General features: G+C 34.2%; 1 protein-coding gene across 14 annotated transcripts in view; it reads left to right on the forward strand.

The window, feature by feature from the left end:
- GAS2 (growth arrest specific 2) overlaps positions 1–19,538 on the forward strand; it is a 159,992-nt gene that overhangs the window by 48,311 nt on the left and 92,143 nt on the right. For all 14 annotated transcript variants that reach the window (XR_014267937.1, XM_082476712.1, XM_082476715.1 and 11 more), the window contains one exon: positions 9,213–9,334. Coding sequence is in view for 13 of the 14 variants with exons in the window: in XM_082476712.1 (XP_082332838.1) it covers positions 9,213–9,334 (122 nt within the window). In the remaining variant the exon portion in view is untranslated. The remainder of the gene's footprint in view (positions 1–9,212; positions 9,335–19,538) is intronic.

A 19,538-nucleotide genomic window follows, 5' to 3' on the forward strand; every position in this document is an offset into this window, starting at 1 on the left:
AAAGTGGAATCATACATTCAAAGGATCATCATATAAAGCAATGCTTTTTCACTAGTAATTTTTCACAGAGAACAAAATTGTTTTAAGACCTGAAAAAAGGATCCTTATAGAGTTTATAAGATTTGAATATTGAGTAAACATAGAATTTGCATGGTGCTTTATCATTTACAGAAAGGATTTCACCAACATTATTTTATTATTAAAAGGATTCCTTCAAGGTAAGTGTTGTTATCGTCACTTTCTAGCTGCTGAAACTGAAGAGTTTAGTGCAGAGCATAGTGCATCTGTAATTCTAGCAAGGTTTGACAAGGTTTTAGCACATTTTAGCAAGATTTTTCTTTTTGCTCACCATGGCTCTGGATTTTTACATTGCTTTTGCATTTTTTAAGCCTTTATCCTAGAGTTAGATCTTTCCTTTTTCCCTACTGTGTGCACATGCTTTTGACAATTCTATGTAGTCTAACCAGGGCTACCGCATATGGAAATGCAGGTGGTGCCCTTTGCAAGGGAGCCCAGTTAAAGGGTAAGAGAAGAAATGCAGAAGGCATCCTTCACATCCATCACTCCCCAGGAAGACCCTTCACTGTGCTATGGAGTGATATCTACCAGAAGGAAGGGCTACCTTTCATTTATACAAAGGAAGAGCATTTTTATTTATCTCCATTATATAGAGGATGTCAATTTAGCCTAAACAGATGGGTTTCCTCCCTCTTTTGTGTGTTCACTAATTATTGTTATATTAATATTTTATTAACTTTGAGCTGTTTTCAGATATGGGCTGTCACAGCATGGCAGTATAGAAGTTAAGGCACAGACTTGGAATAAACTGCCTGTGTTTGAACCCCAGATGTGCCACTTAACTAGCAATATGATCTTGGGCAAGTTATTTAATCTCTCTGTTCTTTAGTTTCCTCATCTGTGAAGTGGTAATGACAGTAGGGTTGCTGTGAGATTAAATAATTAAAATATGTATACTACTTAGTGCCTGACATATCATAAACTCTATATGTGGTGGTGTTATTCCATTTATATAGTTCAGTGATATGATTAACTTGATTTGGTGGGTAAGTTCATTCATTTATTCAACAAATATTTGGGTGTACATCAGCATAATAATTATTTGAATAAAATGGACTCTGGAATCAGAATGCTTGAATTCAAATCTCAGTTCCATCACTTACTAGCTCTGTGATACTGGGCAAGTACCTGAATGCACTGTGCCTGGGTTTCGTCATCTGTGAAATACATATAATACTAGTACCAACCTCATGGGATTGTTGGAGAATCAAGTAAGATTGTCAGCTTTAGAACAAGGTCTGGCACATAGTAATCAACTAGCTATAGTAAATATACTAGCCATTGTGTTTATTGTGTTTCAGCACAGTCTGCTAAGTGCTAGAGGGTAGAGTGGTGACTAAGAATAGACAGAGTGCCTGTTCTTATAGAGCTTGGAGTAGATTGAACAAGAAATTAATATAAATAAGTGACTGAATAAATAATTCATTAATTGGACTTGGTATAAACACTAAAAGATATAGGTTGCAATAAGGATGTAAAAACAAGGAGGTGGGAATGGGGCAAATGATCAGAGGGCTTGGGGAAATCCTTTTTAAGGGGTCTTATATTTAAAACTGAGATCTGAAGAATAATTAATAGCTAGCCAGACAAAGTGTGGGAAAAAAGCCTGTGTGGAAAGAATGGCATGTATGGGATAGGAAGGAGTTTGGCGCCTTAGAAGAACTGAACAAAGGCTAGTGTCAACAGTGTAGATCAAGAGGGGGAGGCTTTCATGAGATTTGTTGGGACTAGAGCGTATACTGCTTTGAAGACCATGTTAAGGAGCCTATAATTTATTTCATGCTCAACGAGGAGTCCCTGAGATGTTCCAGGCAGGGGGAAATCATGATTATGAGTATAGCCTGATTACACAGGTGTGTTCCAAGGTCCCATGACTTGTCATCAGAAGCATTTTATTTGGTGAATGTGATCATTTACAAAGTAGCTTAAGCAGTGTGAGCAGCCCAAGACAGCCTCAAAGAATAGAGAGTCAGTGTATGTGTAATGGAAATATCCTTGGACTAAAAGTCAGGAGACCTGGCTCCTGACTGGTGTCAGGAGACCTGGCTTCTGATTCTGGCTCTCTCACTTGGTAAACTTGCCCAAAGTCACTCAGCTATCTTTTCTGGGCTCAGTGTCCTCAACCATAAAATGAAGGGGTTGGAGTAGATGATCTCTAATGTCCATTCCAGTTCCAAAAGTCTAAGTTTCCAAGAAATCCATCTCTTGAGACCCAGTTTGAAATCATCAATATGTATAAACAAGGAGAAAACAGTTTACGTAAATGAATAATCTTTCTTTTAAAGAATAAAAAGGCTAATGTTCTTAATGCCAGTTATTGGTAACACAGAAGCAACTGATGGCTTGTGAAATTTTCTCAGAAAAGAAATCTTAAAAGAATGTCAAAATATAGTAAAGTGCCACTTTCTGTTAACTTGAATTCATAAAAGTAGGTAGATGATAGATTTCAAGTAAATATCCTCATGGTAACTTGGAAAGTAGACCAATAGCTTGAGGTTATTTAAAGTGGTAAAACATTCAGAGGTAAGAAAATATGTTATGTACTAGAATGGTGATAATAAGCAAGAGAGAAAAAAATGTATGGCTATGTGACAAGATATTTTTACTACACATAACAGATACATTTAGTATTCACATATTTTAGAAATGGAGTCGTTAAAGTAAATTTTAAAACTCTTACTGGTCATTTTGTTGCCTCAGAAATATTTGCAAATTTTTATTATACAGCTCTATTTCAATTCTCCATTTTTATCTGCTTGAAGGTTAGAGATATCTTGAAGGTACTTTCAAAGTTGATCTGGTCTCTAGATAAAGTATCTGAATTTTTTGGTGAGGTGGAAATTCACATACTAAATTAAAGCTTTTAACTAGACTTTGCCGTTGTAGTGTGGACCTTACTTGTGGAAAGATTTCCTATTTCTTTCTAGCAATACTTGACTAAAATGTAACTTTTTTTCCTTTTTTGCCTTTCAAAAAAAGTAGTAATGATATTCTAAATTCAGGTATTTCTGGTCCTACATGTAAAATGTCAATTGAAACGTGGAATTTTTTAAAGAACGCTCACTTTGTATTCAGATTTTTTGGTGGATAAAAATTATTTGATAGAGAAGAAAATTATTTCATTGGTTCATAGACCAATATTCACATTCATGCCAAATATGAAGGCATAATACTGTAATTTTCAAGTACTATATACTTACTTAATCAGTAACAATAATAGGGCTTTAGATTCCTCAGCATAAAATTAAAGCAGCAATAGCAAATTTGCAATAGCAAATTTTTAGACTAACTAAAATTTATATATTAGAATATAAAAACTATCTTATAAGTTAACTAGTTGAGTTAAATAAATTGTCATGATGGTTGGGATTTGTTTATGCAGTAGCATACCAGTCATGAGAAAATCATCCTGTGATATTTACTGACTACTTACATATCTTTGTAGTCCAAGCATGTTTTCTATTGATAATAGTTGACACTATGGAGTTTTATGACCAACATTCAGAAAAGACAGCAAAAGAAACCTGAATCAAGAGAATCTTGCCTCTAAAACATTTCTCTGGCCATTGTCCCCTGCTATACATTAAATGTACACATTTAATTTTTATTTTAGGCTTTCTGTTTTGTTATTTTTGTTCATGAACTAGCTATTGCCCATTTGTTAATTAACTATGTCCTTAGGACATATTTGAACATCAAATGATTATACAAATAAGTCTTGGAGAAAAACTTGTTACTTTGAATAAACAGCATGTAATTAAATTAACAGTCCCAGATTATAGCAACTACCCATCATTCATATAGATGAGGCACATTCTACACATTTCATGATTGTTGGAGGACTATTGAAGACTGTTGTTGGTTTAATTTTGAAATGAATATACTAACATAGATGTTCTCAGATTGTTTATTTATTTTGTGTTTCTTTAATCATTTGAAAATGACCTTTATCTTCAATTAGTATTTGTTTAATAACACTACATGAATCACATGGGAGTATAATTTTGAGAAAAGATTGTAGTTGTTAAGCATCACAGAAATTGATATTGGTCTTAAGGATTTTAGATCGTTAAGAGGTAGGCGTATGTGTTTGGATATATGCAGGGAATTTGAATAAATCAAAAAATGTATTACAAATCAAGTTAAGCTAAATTGATTTTACTAATATTTAGAAATGCATTATGACAGTTGATGTTATGGTGATTGTCCCTTTCTCTGACTTTCCTACATGCACATAAAGGAAAATTCAGTTGTTATATGCATAATATGATCAATATGTAATGTTTTCCTTATTTCAGTTATTTCTAAAAAAACCTATTTTTAGCATTAGAAAGTTAAGCACCTATTTACTGGAGTTGCTGCTGTGTAATGAGTTTGGAACAGCTCTCTTTTCTTTTTTCTTAAAGTCCTTTTACTGGATACTTGTCCTGCAGACTTCTCATATTCTTGATGTAGTCAATAAAAATTTCTTAGGAAAGGTGGTGTCTTATGCTAGTTCAAAAGTTTAAAGAATCAAGTCTATGTTCACAAATTGACATCTTTCAGAGCAGTTACACCCTAATGTTTTTTACCCAACTTTTCCAACAGAACCAACTTTGTCTTTTCTTGATACAAATGCAGGGTAGACTCTGAATCAGTGTGGAGCAGGTGCTGATCTAGGGTTTCTGGATATAATCAATCATTTCCTATCTCACAACCTTTATATTTCAGTCTTAAAACACTGACTAATTTGAGTTAAGATAGCAGATGAGTTGCTTCGAGTTCTCTAATTAGAGAAATAGACTGTGATTGAGAGGTACAGTGGAGATTGGAGTAGAGTTTGATCATATCTAGATCACCCTTATAGATAAAATATACTAGTTTTCTTATGCAGTGAATCAGGCTACATAACAGAGCATGCCTGAATGCTATTCTCGGTCATTCTCCAATCATCAGCAAGGTGGCTTGCTATTCATTTCTCAGCACCACTGTCTTCAGCCCTACACTGTTTTGTTTTTGTCTGAAGGAGTTTCTAGAGAGAAAAAATCTGTAGATTTTCTACAAAGAAAAAGACAACTGCATTAGAGAGAATGCATCGTTATAGAAAATAGTCATTTGTGTATCCAGCAAATATTGATCTAACTAACCAAGAGTGGTGGCTAAAAACATAGACTCTAAACCTAGACTTCTTGGGTTAAAGAGCCAGATTCACTGTGTGAGCTTAAGCAAGTCATTTAACCTAAATACATCAATTTCATCATCTGTAAAATGGATATAATAGAAGCACTCACTTCGCAGTTTTGTAAAAAGATTAAAAACATGAATACATGTAAAGTGCTTGGCATATAGTAAGAACTCAAATGTTAAATATCATTATTAGATGTTGCCATATCTTTAGGAAACTGAGTGTAGTACTGCTAACTTACTAGGAGGAAAACAATCTTTCCTAGCAAAATAGAAGATAAAAGGGATAATCTTTATGGAAATTATGGCAAGCCTACATTTCTGGGAGGAATACACTTGTATGTACAAGTATGTGTGTTGATTTTAGTTACCTGACAAAATATTTCAGGTACATGATTATTTCATATCATTGTGTCCTCATATTTTAAGAGGAAATGACTTATCACAATATTTAACCAAACCACCTGATCTCTGTCTACTGGCAAGCTGTCAATCATGACTGAATTGATGATGTGAAGATCTAAGTTCACAATTATGAATCCAGGAAGTAAAGATATTCTTTCTAGACTTGGCTATTTTGGGTTGACCTTCAAGTCAATAATAAAGACAACCCAGTATGGGTCGGCACTCCAAGGTGATTTAATTATGTCTGTTCATTGCCCCTTCTTTCACTAAATATACCAAAAACGTGGAAAGATGGGACGGGGGAAGAAATGATTCTATGATACTAGAATCCTACTGTTTCCAGCATTTATAGTCTAATGTCTCAACCCAGCTACACAATTTATATTAAAGAAGATCTGGTTCTGTCTGACAGAGATTGAACTGTGTATAGCTTTTACTTGAGAAATTGTAATTAGTAATTCATAGCCTATTCTGATGGATTCGTCATGATTAAATTCAGCCAACTTTATATTCAGTTTTTTATATACTTTTGGTAATATTAATGGAATAAAGAGTATGATAATATATCATCCCATATAAGGATTATAACTGATTTCTTAAAATTATACAGTACACTTAAAATGTATATTTTATGATTCTTAATCATTGGATGGAAAATGTTACATATGAAGGTTTTAAAAAAATTCTCTGTCTTGCATTTTTCCTTCATTTGAGTCAGTACATTTCAACCATAAAGTATGTAATAGTGTCTGCTTTAGCCAAAAAAAAAAAAAACAAAAAATCCCACCTTTTGGAGCTATAAAATATACAGAATTGAAAGCTGAGACCTAATATATTTTTCATTAGGTACAGATGTTCAATGTTAAATTCCTCAAGTATTCATGAAAAGCAGGATAACAAAAAATTGTTCAGGTATAAAGCAGAAAAAGTAAAAATCATTCCTTTTGGTAAATTGCTAATGACTTTTTAATGAAAGCCATTTTTCTTTTTATAATTTACGAGTTCTTTTAAATTTATTGTAATCATCTCCTCACTTGACATTATGAAAAGAATCTTTAAATTTTCAAATAGCTTAATGAAATAATACCTAAAGACCTCTTCCAAATGTAGAAAATCTTATAAGTAATTTATAAAGGAATCATTCAACAGTTTAGGTAAAGTTTACCTTCTTTACCTTGAAATGTAACTGATAATTTAAAAAATATTTCTAATATTTATTTTTATGCTTGTTTGTAAATAACTTTCTTATTATCATTAGAAAATGCAAGCCAATATGGTGAATGCATAATTCAAATTCTGTTGTGCTGGCTTTTTTGTATCTTGAGACTATTACTTTCATTCCTTAATTGAGTTGAGCTGCATACAATTTTGAAATAATAATAGCTCTGTATAGGCTACCTCTGTGGTGAGTACTTAGAGCTACTGATGTTTTGCCACCTGCAGAAGTCATTATCCTAACTGAGGGCTAAAATGTGAACTATCCAGTAGGGAAAAAAGAACATAAAAAAAGTAATTCTTTTTCCTCCTTCACCTGCCCTTCCCCCCAAACTGTAAAAAAATCATTTCAAACAGATGTTTCTTAAAAACCAAATATATTAGATATTGTGAGTTTAACTTTAAGCCAGTAGTATATCTGTTGTTCCAGTTGGTTTACATTTATCTTAAGTGTTCATGGAATTGAGCTGCATGCATTTTTCTTAAGATAAAAGGTAATCCTATGACTCTCAGTATAAAACTTTAAAATACCTCCTCTTTTTCTTTTTGCTTTAACAACTACTTTTCACAGAAATAATACCCAACATTTTCTCAAAGTTTTCCAAGAGTTTGTTTCTTCATTTGTCAATTCATGTGCTCACTGAACATGTTTACTAGGTGCCTTCTATGTAAGTAACATTATGCTTACCTCTGTAGTAACACACACAAAAAACAATATACCTCAAGAGGTTTCTAATGTACTGGTGACGACAGGAACTTTGTACAAAGCATGTTATTAGCCATAGAAGAAGTTTGATGAGTGCCAGAGTGAGTGATACTCTTGAGTATGAACATATAGGAAGGAGATTGATGTACACTGGGAGAATCTCTTTCTGGATTTCTGTTTAAAGGGAAAGTAGAACGTGGCCAGGCAGATAGAAGATAGGGGGCTGTTACAGGAAGGGGCCATGCCTGGGCCAAGGCATGGGAGTGGAAACGGGAAGATCCGCTCTGGAACTGGGAAGGCAGGGTGCAGACCAAGGAGCAGGGTGTAAGCAAGTTAGAGTAGAAAGGTGGATTAGCGGCATATGAGAGGACTTTGGATATTGGGTTAAAGTGGGTTTGTTTCATCTTTTACGTAGAGGAGAAGATTAGGGACTATGCAATAAAGGTGAAGTTTGGCTCAGTGAGGGTGGTGTTTAGCAATATTAATTTTAGCAGTGATTATGGTATGTTCTGGAGGCAGACGTTGAGGATACGAGGACTAGCCATTGTTCTTGCTGCTAGAGTTTAGGTATCAGAGGTATCAGATCATTAACTTTTTAAATTAAGATTATAGTTCTAGAAACAGAAGGAAGCATGAATCTACAGGACTTATGACTAATAAGTTATAGGAAATTAAGACAGGGAAATAAAATATTCTGAAACTTAGAGAATTACAACACCAGGAAAAGGAGAGAGCTTAGGGAAAGGAGTTTTGAGGAATATACAAAACAGAAATTAATGATTTTATAGAGCCTGGGAGGTGGGGAATGGAGCCATTGGGAGTGATAGTTAAAGGGTACAGTTTCTTTGGGGAGTGATAAAAATGTACTAACATTGACTGTGGTGGTAATTGCACAACTCTGTGTATATACTAAAAGTCATTGAATTATACACTTGAAAGAGGTGAATTGTAAGGGATGTGAATTATATCCCAATAAAGCTGTTACAAAGTAAAAGAAGAAAGAAAATATACTTTGGGAGCATATAAGAAAGAAGAAAAATAACTTTTAACCAATAAAATGTCAGGGATGGACAACTGTGAATCATGTTCACAAGAGCAGTAATTGAAGCTGTGAGTGGTTGTGAGAAGACCAGAAAAAAGCAGAGAGATCTGAACCTAATAACTCCACAGTTCAAGCACTGCATCAGGAAGGGGAAGCGTGGTTAGAGGGGAAGTGTTTTCTTATAGACAGTTTCTTACTTGCATTAATTTTACCTGTATTATCTTCATCAGGAAAACAAACTCAACGGAATTTAGAGATGTGGTTTTATGCATTGGCCACACTCTTAAAATTGCCAATGGTGGTTGATTTTTGATATACTATGGCTCTATTTTATATTAAAGGGGAGCTATGGAGTTCTTGTGATGAAAGACGTATACACAACACAAAATACCGGTTTTGCTTTATGCTCTTGCCTTACAGGCCAAAGTAACTGAAACACATAAAATTCCAAAGAAACCATTCTTTCCAGTGATTTCCTATCTCAGATACGTAACTCAGCTAGAATTGGAATTTTGGTGATAAAAACTGCATATGTTGGCCTGAATGTCACATTTGGGTTGGGGAATGATTGTGTTTTTATAATGCTCCTTTTTGTTATTGCAGGGAAGGAGATTACGGCAGAAACTTTTATGGAGAAATTGGATAATGGTGCCTTGCTCTGTCGACTTGCAGAAACTGTGCAGGAGAAATTCAAAGAGAGCATGGATGTTAACAAGCCCGCCAAGGTAAAAGATCCCAAGGCAAAATCAGTCGCTGGCAGGTGGTGGATTACATTTGTAGTAGCTTATGAATTGAGTTTGAGGATTTTGTTGTGAATGGGTGCATTAAGTCCTCTATTAACAATGAAACACAGAGGGTGCTTTTTAATTAGGTAACGTGTTATTTGCACTCTAATTACATACATTACATAATCCTTTCAATAAGTCTAATTAAATGAAGGTTATGGAAGTTGATGATATTAATACAAAACAAATGCTGTATATAAACTGGTTGAATCTGATATATTGATTAAATTTTTTTTTTTTTCTTTTTTTAATTTTTGGCTGTGTTGGGTCTTCGTTTCTGTGCGAGGGCTTTCTCTAGTTGCGGCGAGTGGGGGCCACTCTTCATCGCGGTGCGCGGGCCTCTCACTATCGTGGCCTTTCCCGTTGCGGAGCACAGGCTCCAGACGCGCAGGCTCAGTAGTTGTGGCTCACGGGCCCAGTTGCTCCGCGGCATGTGGGATCTTCCCGGACCGGGGCACTAACCCGTGTCCCCTGCATTGGCAGGCGGATTCCTAACCACTGCGCCACCAGGGAAGCCCCCTATTGATTAAAATTTTAACAGAGAAATAACTTACGTCATCAGGCAACGAACAAAATCTGGCCAAGAAAGATTTACTGAATAGGTCTTTGTTTCCAGATAGATTATTATGGCTGAACACTGGAACAAAATATCTGGAGTGTGTAATATTTTGCTCCTTTTAAGTAAGTAGTATATTGAACTAAGTAACTTTGAACAAATTATTTTCTTTCTGACTGCTCATATTTCCTTTCTGCACATTGTTCTAATATTTTTCCTGGTTATTATAAACACATAATAAAAGTGTGGTGTTTGATATTTTTTGAAAGGAACAAGGTAGATGACACTTTTCTTAATTTTTTTTTTTTTTTTTTACTTTTCTTCATTTTAGACAGAGAAGAAAAAGAGGTAAGAAAAAATGAGGTTAAAATATTGTTGAAGACAGCTTAAAAGAAAAAGGAAAAGCTGTTAAAGTTTCTGCAACTCTGGCAAAAAAAAAGTAAAACTGATTATTTATGTCAAATTTCTTTATGATTATCGAACTAAAATCTAAACAAAAGATAAAGCTCCCTGAAACAATGGGTTTCTTTTTATAGCGCCGTAGTTAGTTTGGGGATAATATTTTATATCACTCTGTAAAGTATTACATAACATACAAAGCCTCTTCATTTTTTTTTCCATCTTAAAAGCAGGACAGGAATAATGACGCAGACATAGAGAATGGACTTGAGGACATGGGGAGGGGGAAGGGTAAACTGGGACGAAGTGAGAGAGTGGCATGGACATATATACACTACCAAATGTAAAATAGATAGCTAGTGGGAAGCAGCCGCATAGCACAGGGAGATCAGCTCGGTGCTTTGTGACCGCCTACAGGGGTGGGATAGGGAGGAGATATGGGGATATATGTACATGTATAGCTGATTCACTTTGTTATAAAGCAGAAACTAACACACCATTGTAAAGCAATTATACTCCAATAGAGATGTTTTTAAAAAATTTTAAATTTTAAAAATTTAAAAAATAAAAAAATAAAAGCAGCTCTGTGAAAATGTTAATTAACTCAGTGGCTCCCAAACCTTGCTGTGCAGAGGAATCACCTGAAGATCTTTAAAAACTATGGGGCCTGGCTCCTTTACCTGAACATTCTGGTTTAATCCCTATGGAGAAGGACCTGGGGATTGGGATGTCTAAAAAGCTCTGCAGGTGAATCTGATGTGCAGCAAAGTTTGGGAACCACTGAGCTCATTTTTTTCTCCTGCATTTAGATGCAGACTAAATGATTTATGAACGATCACGCAGCTAGTAAGTGACAGAGCAAGAACTTGACGTAGACGTCCTCTTTCCAAGTCTAATGCTCTCTCACTTTGGTTCACTATGCGTAGCTTAGACACGAAGAGATCGCTTATGAAAATGTAGACAATGTTAAGACTGTTAGGAAACTGATTTTTCTTCTGCTGTGTCTTCCATTGTACTGTAACTGGCTTTTACTTCAGTTCACTAATGAGAAAACATAATGCATAGTAGGAGGACAATTTGCATAGAAAATTCACTCTAAAATAATTAACAGAGGGAAAAAAAAGGGTTGTGACCAGATTTTTGAAAGCATTATCTTAATATTGTATAGGTCCTGCAACCTCTATTTGTATTATTTATTGTTGAGGAAAGAGAGCTCATTGCCTCCATATTAAGATCTTGAATCCTTCCTAGTAACAAAGAATAAACAACTCTACTAAGGCACAGTTTTCTGATTTTGTTTATTTTGTCAACTTTTGCTTTTTAAAACAGAAGTTAAGCTCCCTGAATAGAATTATAAGACTGTCAAGTGTAAGACAGCCCACAAAGCACTAGTCTATTGCATAAAGGCTTTGATGTTGAACACATTTTGCTTGGGTTCTAGTTTTATTATTTATTGAGTAGATGTGTCTGAGCCTTAGTTTTCTTATCTTTAAAATAAGATTAATAATTATGCATCTATGCCTGCCAAAGAGCATTACACAAAAAAGACTATTGGTAAATATTACCTCTCTTATGTATTTGAGTTAAGAGATCCTGATGAGAATTTTAGATTAACTAGAGGAAACTAGAAGAAAAAAATAAGTACCTTGTAAAAGTTTATAGTTAATGTGATAGCTAGTATATGCAAATATATGTATTGATACATTTGCCCCAAATCTCCATAGTAATATGTAATATTGAGGATAGGTATGAATCAGGAGTTTGCTTACTGTTTCCTTTGACACATTTATTTCAAATTATATTAGTTTTATAATAAAACTGTAAAACATAAAAAGAAACAAAGGAAATTTTCCTTTCAAAGTGAGTAAAACTACAGCAAGGTTTTATTAAACTTGAAGTAATTTCTTGACCCTAAGCCATTTGTTTAATTGAATTAAAAACTCAAGTAATATTTTGATTATGATAAATGTTTTAGTATATAAATTCAACCATCATTATTAAACAAGTCTAGGTTTAAAAAAACCCCACTATGACCTAACTTTCAATGCTCAAAAAATCAAATTTACTCTGAGTTAGAAGTTGACACAATTACTCTTGACTAAATTGCCTTCTGTGTCCTTGGCAAAATTCATATATTTCACAACTTACTTCCAGTGCAGCTTAAATCAAAATAGCATGTGCTTAACTTTATGAAAAATGCAAAGACAGCTAGTTTTTCTTTTTTGCATTTTATGAGAAATTTTTCAAACGATGAAAAGCCAAATGGCTAATATCTTCATGGCTATTATTGTTCATAAATATAATTTTCTCAAGAGTCATGGTCTTCAGTCCATCTTTGTCTATAAACAGAAATAGATGTTATATGATATTCTACAATATTTTGTTATTAGTAAATCTAAATTTAAACCAGAATAGATTTTCTAAGACCCACATAGTTGGGTTTACATTGACTATTTCCTTTAGGAAAAAAGGAGACTTTCAAATTGGAGGTTACAATATTAAGATCACAATATTGTTTGCTTACGTGTGTATGTAAGTAATTATTTTCCACCTGGACATTTTGAAATTTAGGGACAATAGTGGTGAAGATAGATGAGTTGGCCAATTACTTTGCTGAATTAGTGAAACTGTTATGTTTAGAAAGATGTTAAAACAAAATTACTTAAAAAAAAAAACAACAGCAAACTTGATCTCATCTAAAGTCACATTATAGGAAGTCCTTTGTAATTCTTTTCCAGCTGTTTAAATCTCATATTCTTGTTCTCATAGCAATATTTTTACTTTTCCTGATTGATAGTTAATTTGGGGATTTTACAGCTGTGTAAATACTTTAGAGCGAGTAAGTTATGTCTGGTATGTGTGAAGTATGTCTGTGTTAAGAGTGATTTAAACACTATGAATATTTGCAAGTAAATTTAATAAATATGTTAGATAGTTTACATACTTAATATTTTAGTTATAAATGCATGACTCATAGCCTGTTCTGACTTGATAAAATACCCTGAATGAAAATAAATTATATCCTATGATTCTTTCTTTCCAAGTATCAATGGATCAATTTAAAAAATAGCCTCTCTATGTTTTTAGCTTTAAGTAGTTAATCTTAGCCTGTGCATTTTCTCATTTTGCATGGAAGCAATGCAGAGATTTCACAGAGTTAGGCCATAGTTGGGTTACAAGTACTTGAGACCAGATTGCAGCAATTTAATGTGTAGTTTGATTTTGATTACTTTATATGTACCATAATACGATCAATTTATTACAAATATAAATGTTAATATTCCCAGAGCTGAGGAACTTTAAAGGCAAAAATCTAAACTATTAATCTTTCCAATATCCTATTGGGATGAGAAAACCAAAACAAGTGATAAGTTCAAGCTTAGGTTTTATGCCTTTTGACCCTTAGTTACTTGCCGTCTCCAATCAAAATAATTGTTACATTGTTGTATGAACTTTCATATCCTGGTCTAGAGAGTTCACTTGCTATTGTATAATTACTCTGTTCTTTTTCCCAATCATGACTTGCTGATTTGTATACACGATTTTCTGAACCACTGGGGCATCAACATGGTGCAAAATACTCAAAGGATTCAACCTCTCTTTTTCTCCTAACATTCCTATCTGTTTGTCTCATTTATCTTAAGAGTCTCTACCCCAGACATCAGAGTTTCCCTGGGTTCAGAGTTTCCTTTGACTTCAAAGAGCTCTGGGTGGTTAGATCAGGTTTGAAGTACATGAAGAGAAAAGAAAAAAAAAAGAAGTTCTGTTACTTAGTAGAATGCTACATTATGCTCTAAGGAAGGAACTGAACATTCACCGTCTAAATGTAGAATCCAGCCCTTGTTTGTGGGAAAGAACATCCTAGTCAGATAGAAGGCCCATAGTATGTTTGCCCATCAAGAAAACCTAGTTCTCTGAGCTGTGAGATAGCAATACCTCAGGATGTTGTGCCATCCAGGAATTAAATAAGACATAAAGATCAGAGTTTTTCCCCTCAAAATTTTTTTTGAGAGAACATCTTACCAAAATTAAATTCAGAGAAATCCAGAAGTTTGTGTGTACTGCTGGTGTCTCTGACAGAACAAGAAAGTATGGTAGAAGTGGTAAAAGGTTTTTCTTGAAAAGAAAATCTCAGCTGTGATTAATCTACAGGCATTTGTATCTAGCTATACAGCTAAAATAATAGTATATTCCTTAAGAAATCCATGATTTTGAAATGCAAATGTATTGCCAAGATTAAACCAACAGAGTGAATCATGATAAGAGGGAGGGAATATAGGTGGAATGATATGGAAATAAATGATTTTTTTGATGGGTTATTTCTCTGCCTGGGATTGAGGAGAGATGAAAAAAATAGGAAAGTTAGTGATAAAGTCCAATTCCTAGGAATTAAAAGAAATAAATATCTTCAAGTTTTAAATATATTAAAATAAATTATTCCCCATTATAAAATTAAATTCTCTTGTCCCGACTTCTCTAGCTCAGAGACAATGAAATGTCTTGGTTAATGTTTTTTATCATTGGCAGTTTTTTCTGTTCTATACCGTATTACAGGGATATACCTAAATGGGGCTTAAACGCTATAGCAGTAAATGTTAGTGTATAATGTAGAATGATATAAAAAGGTTCTTGACTTTTTTTTCACCCTTTGTCAGCTAGTCATAGGGGACTTGATATGGACTCTATGTGCAGGCTGAGAAAAAAAAGGAGTGTGAAAAGTGAGCAGGATAGGGAGTGAATGATGTGCTTGTGGAATTTACCTGGATCGTCAGGACTGATTGAACTAATTCCATAGGTTACACTTCTACTCCATGATAGAGTGTTGCTGGGCACAACTAAAAATATGGTCAAGTTAATTATCTGGAGCTAAGTTCATTATAAACTGTTCAAGTTTCATGGTCATTAGTATCCCGAGACAGGGAATCAACCTCCATCAAACAACCATAGCAAGCTAGGAACACTTACATGATATCCTTTACAAAAAAGGCAATGTTCCTACATGGCCTCCACTACTGGCCCCAGAAACTTTACTTAGTTGGCAAAGCCCCCTTCCTGGATTCTCATAGGATTTATCTTACACCCACTAGAATGCATGTATTTTATGAAGTCATCTAGTTTGCCTACTATTCCTGCTCTTCAATATCAAATCAGCAAAATATCATGATATAGTAGAAGAGTTTGGTATTTTGTGGGATGTTGAAATCCCCATAGTCCCTGTAGGTTATGTCACAGAGCTGGAGCTGATATGCAGGATAGTAAGTGTTCTGTTATTTTTGTCAAGTAAATGTAAACTGCTTCTGGAGTTTTCTATTTATTAGGATTAAGAAAATTGCATCTTCCATATCAGTAGATGCATGCCAAGTACCAGGATATTTGTTCATATACTTCAATGAAAAGACCACATCTGGAACAACTATGATTGAAACTGTTACTTCATTATAATTTCCCCACTGTTCTTTGCGTCCCATCTGTCTTATATATGGCCTTAAATGGAATGGAGATATGATGGAAATTACTTTCTTTGCAATGTTCCAGTCATTGATAGTAGTGTGAATCTCTGATTTTTTCAAAATTGTGATATTTTATTTGGTCCTTCTGTCAAATATGAATTTAGTCCCTGTATCAGGTAATAAAAATTCTGACAGTTGCTGAGAATATCCATGCCAAATACACATTCAGGAAGGCACAATAGTCATAGTGTAATGTGGACTTAGGTCATATATCCATCTATCACCTGATCCCCACAAGGCATTTCCCTTTCCCTAATGCATAGTAAACAGTTGAGGTCTCTTTTATAAGAAGGAAGCTTTACAGTAAAGACTTGAGATCAGCACTCATTTCATTCACTGGGCTCAGGGTCTACAAATTGTCTCTCAGCTGTCAGAGCACCTGTACCCTATTGTTATATTTAGTTGTTTTCTTGTCTTGTTCTTTCTTTACTCCTTTACTAGACTCTAAGATCCTTGAGGACATGGCTTGTGTTTTATTCACATATAGGTCCATCATAATAGCTGGCATATAAGTGCTCAGTTGACATGTTTTGGATGAATAAATAAATGAATGAGTGAGTAAATGGACCAATGCAGACATTTACTTGTAGATCCAGATGTTGTTATGAAACGATTTTTAATCCTGAAGACTTTTATTCTTATCGAGTTGGAAATTCCTCCCTCTGCTGGTTTTGCTTAGCTCAGAAGTCTTTGATGTGCAAAATCATATGGAACAAAGTTGACTTTTTAAGTAATGGAGAAAACAGATTAGAGAATTTTAGGGTGGTGCAGGGGAAGAACAAGGATCTGAGGACATTAGAAGTACTGACAAGAGACTGGCTGAAGCAATAGACCGTGGAGGTCTAAACTAGTTAGTAAATGAATGCTGGAGGAGGTCGGTCATTTAGGTAATTGTAGATGTTATTAGATAGTCACATGATACATTTATTATTTGAGTTCAGAGCATTATCTAAAGGTAAAAAAATGATGATAGAAATAATCATATTAATATCCAAATGTTTTATTTAGTTTGGGGACTACTTTTCAAGGCCTGTTTGTAATGTTTGCCATAGTTCCTGTAAAATAAGGATGAGATGAGTGATAACCAGTAGTTTTATGAATTTGCTCACCATTGAGAATTAGGAAGAAGAATAATTGTAGGCCTTTCATGGAATAGGTTCTCAAGAGATAGTTTTGACCTGAAATGAGGTATTGTTACAGCAATTAAGGGTTGTGTTTTTCAATTACTGAAGGAGCCGTAAAGATGGAATCACCATGTTTCTTTCTTTTCTTTTTTTACATCTTTTTCCCAGTAACTGCCTCTTTTGCCCAGTAAAATAGTTGGTGAGTGAAATGGGAATATAAGAACTATTGTTTCTTCTCAGCCCCTAATTAGTCATCTACCAAAACACTATGTAACAACCAAGGTAAAAGTACAGTTTCTGTAAAACTGCAGGAGGGAATCAGAGAATTCCAGTGTTTAGGAACATGAGCAATAAATACTGCTATTAGCTTTCCAAAAAACGTGTTATTTTATTCACCAGTGGATAGCTCAAAAAGAAAATTTAAAAAGTCATAAAGGGTAACAAGTTCATCATTTTATCAATCTTTAATAATATAGAATATTATGAACTACAAATATTTCATGATAATTGAGTCCTACTTATACATGTCATTTTGAAATTTGATAGATGATTGATGAGTATATGCTAGGAACAGGAGATGATGTTATTTACTCTGTATATTTATGTGCATACCTGTTGGTGGTGAGAAAAGGTATGACAAAGACACAGTCTACTCAAGGAATTTACTCTCTATCAGGGAGAATATATGTATGTGCTAGTACATAGATGTTCAGATCAAGCATACAAAATGATTTGGAAGAAAGGAATTTTAAGCAGTCACAGATTAAAAAAGAGAAAGGCAATATTTTATTATGTGGCTAAATTTAGAATAGAACTTAAAACATATAGTAAAATATACTGAAAAGTTTTCATACACAGAGTTTTTAAAACATTATTTTGAGTATGTCTCATCTAATTCCTAGATCAAAAGGTATACAAATTAAAAATAATAATACCTGCTTTGTAAAATAATGGCTGTACACACACTGGAATGCCCAGTGTGCACTTATATGGGCCTATTGCAATGGTTTTTAAGTGGATTTCAGTACATTCATTTGACCATGTCTAGTACCCATACATTATTACGTTGTTTAATCTTACTTTTTATTACTACAAAGTCAGAATCTAAATTATTCTCATTTGATTGTTCTCAATGAATCATAGAAGAATTGCCAGTCTTCCTCTTATTGTATAATTCTTTTGGTGGGTGGTGAAGAAAGCCAGTGTCTAGAAAGGCAGGCTGGGGTTCTTTGGGAAAATTACTAAAAACAGGATAAAGTTTGTTCAATTATCTGTAGATGGAATTAGAAGTTCAACTACATTTTGGCTTCACATACTTATAATTATTTGGACAAGTGTATAGATCCTTGTATAGCCAAATGGAAAATAACCATGTGCAAAGCATAGAATTAACCTTTGTGACAAGCACTCATGTTTGAGTCAGCTTTTTACATAAAAGAAGCAAATGACAAGAATCAGAATTATTTCAGAATTTCCCTCAAATTGCAAGAGAGTAAAATAAATTTTATTATTATTATGTTTACCTTCTTTCTTACTTGTTGTAGACCAGTAGCTGCTGACCTTTCTACATGAGCAAAAGCAAGTCATTTTTTTCCCCAAGTTCTAATGTTCTTTTCACATTGGAGTTTGTTTCTGATGAGCTCTTTGTGCTAAGAGATGTGAGAGAGGGTATTTCTAGCCCTATTCTAATGCTCTGCTGAGAATCCCCAAAATCCAGAGTGAGGGGGAGAAGGAGAAAGGCCAGGTGGCAGCATTTAATCTAGAAATTTGCCAAGTTTCAGAGCCTACAAGTTTATGTGGATCTGCTGATAAAGGACTCGCCTTCAAAAGTGTTTTTGAAAACTGTTTCAAAAGTTCAAAGTGTAAGCTATTGTTTAGTAGTGTAAACGTTGGCTGCATTAAAGACATATGAAACATAAGACTAAAAATAAAACATGTTGAATTGAAATTCCAGAAAACGTGAAAAAAATTAAAACAAATTCTGGATTAGAAGAAGGAGGCTCACACACACACACACACACACACACACACACACACACGCAAACACACACACACACATTTTTCATCTACATGATTTCATAGCACCAGCAGAACACTGCCCCCTGAGCATAAAAGTAAACCTGATCAAATTTTTCCGTGATGACATCATCTCTTCCCCTTACACGCTTACATACTGCATTTAACTGCATGCAGGCACATGCGCAAGACGAGATTGTAAAAGCAGTATAACTGCGGAAGTGTTTTCATGATATTTGATAGCACTAATTGTGGTCACTGCTGTTTCAAAGCTCTGTGGATATAGAATATTATGTCAAGGAAAGTCACTCTCACCACATGGAAAATAGAAAATTAATCATTTTAAAATGAGCTGTTACTAAATGCTTTGGAGAAAGTCTGGTCATTTAAACAAATCAATGATGATTATGCATGCCATTTCTTAATGAAGAACATTCACAGATTTTATAACAAGAGCCTTTTTTAAGGGACTGAAAATCAGGGGAAAAGAGTTTCTTTTTAATTTAAACATGTCTAGGGATTGCTTGGTGATTTAAAAT

This window comes from Balaenoptera physalus, assembly GCF_965194825.1.
Source record: "Balaenoptera physalus genome assembly, chromosome: 10".
NCBI lineage: Eukaryota > Metazoa > Chordata > Mammalia > Artiodactyla > Balaenopteridae > Balaenoptera > Balaenoptera physalus.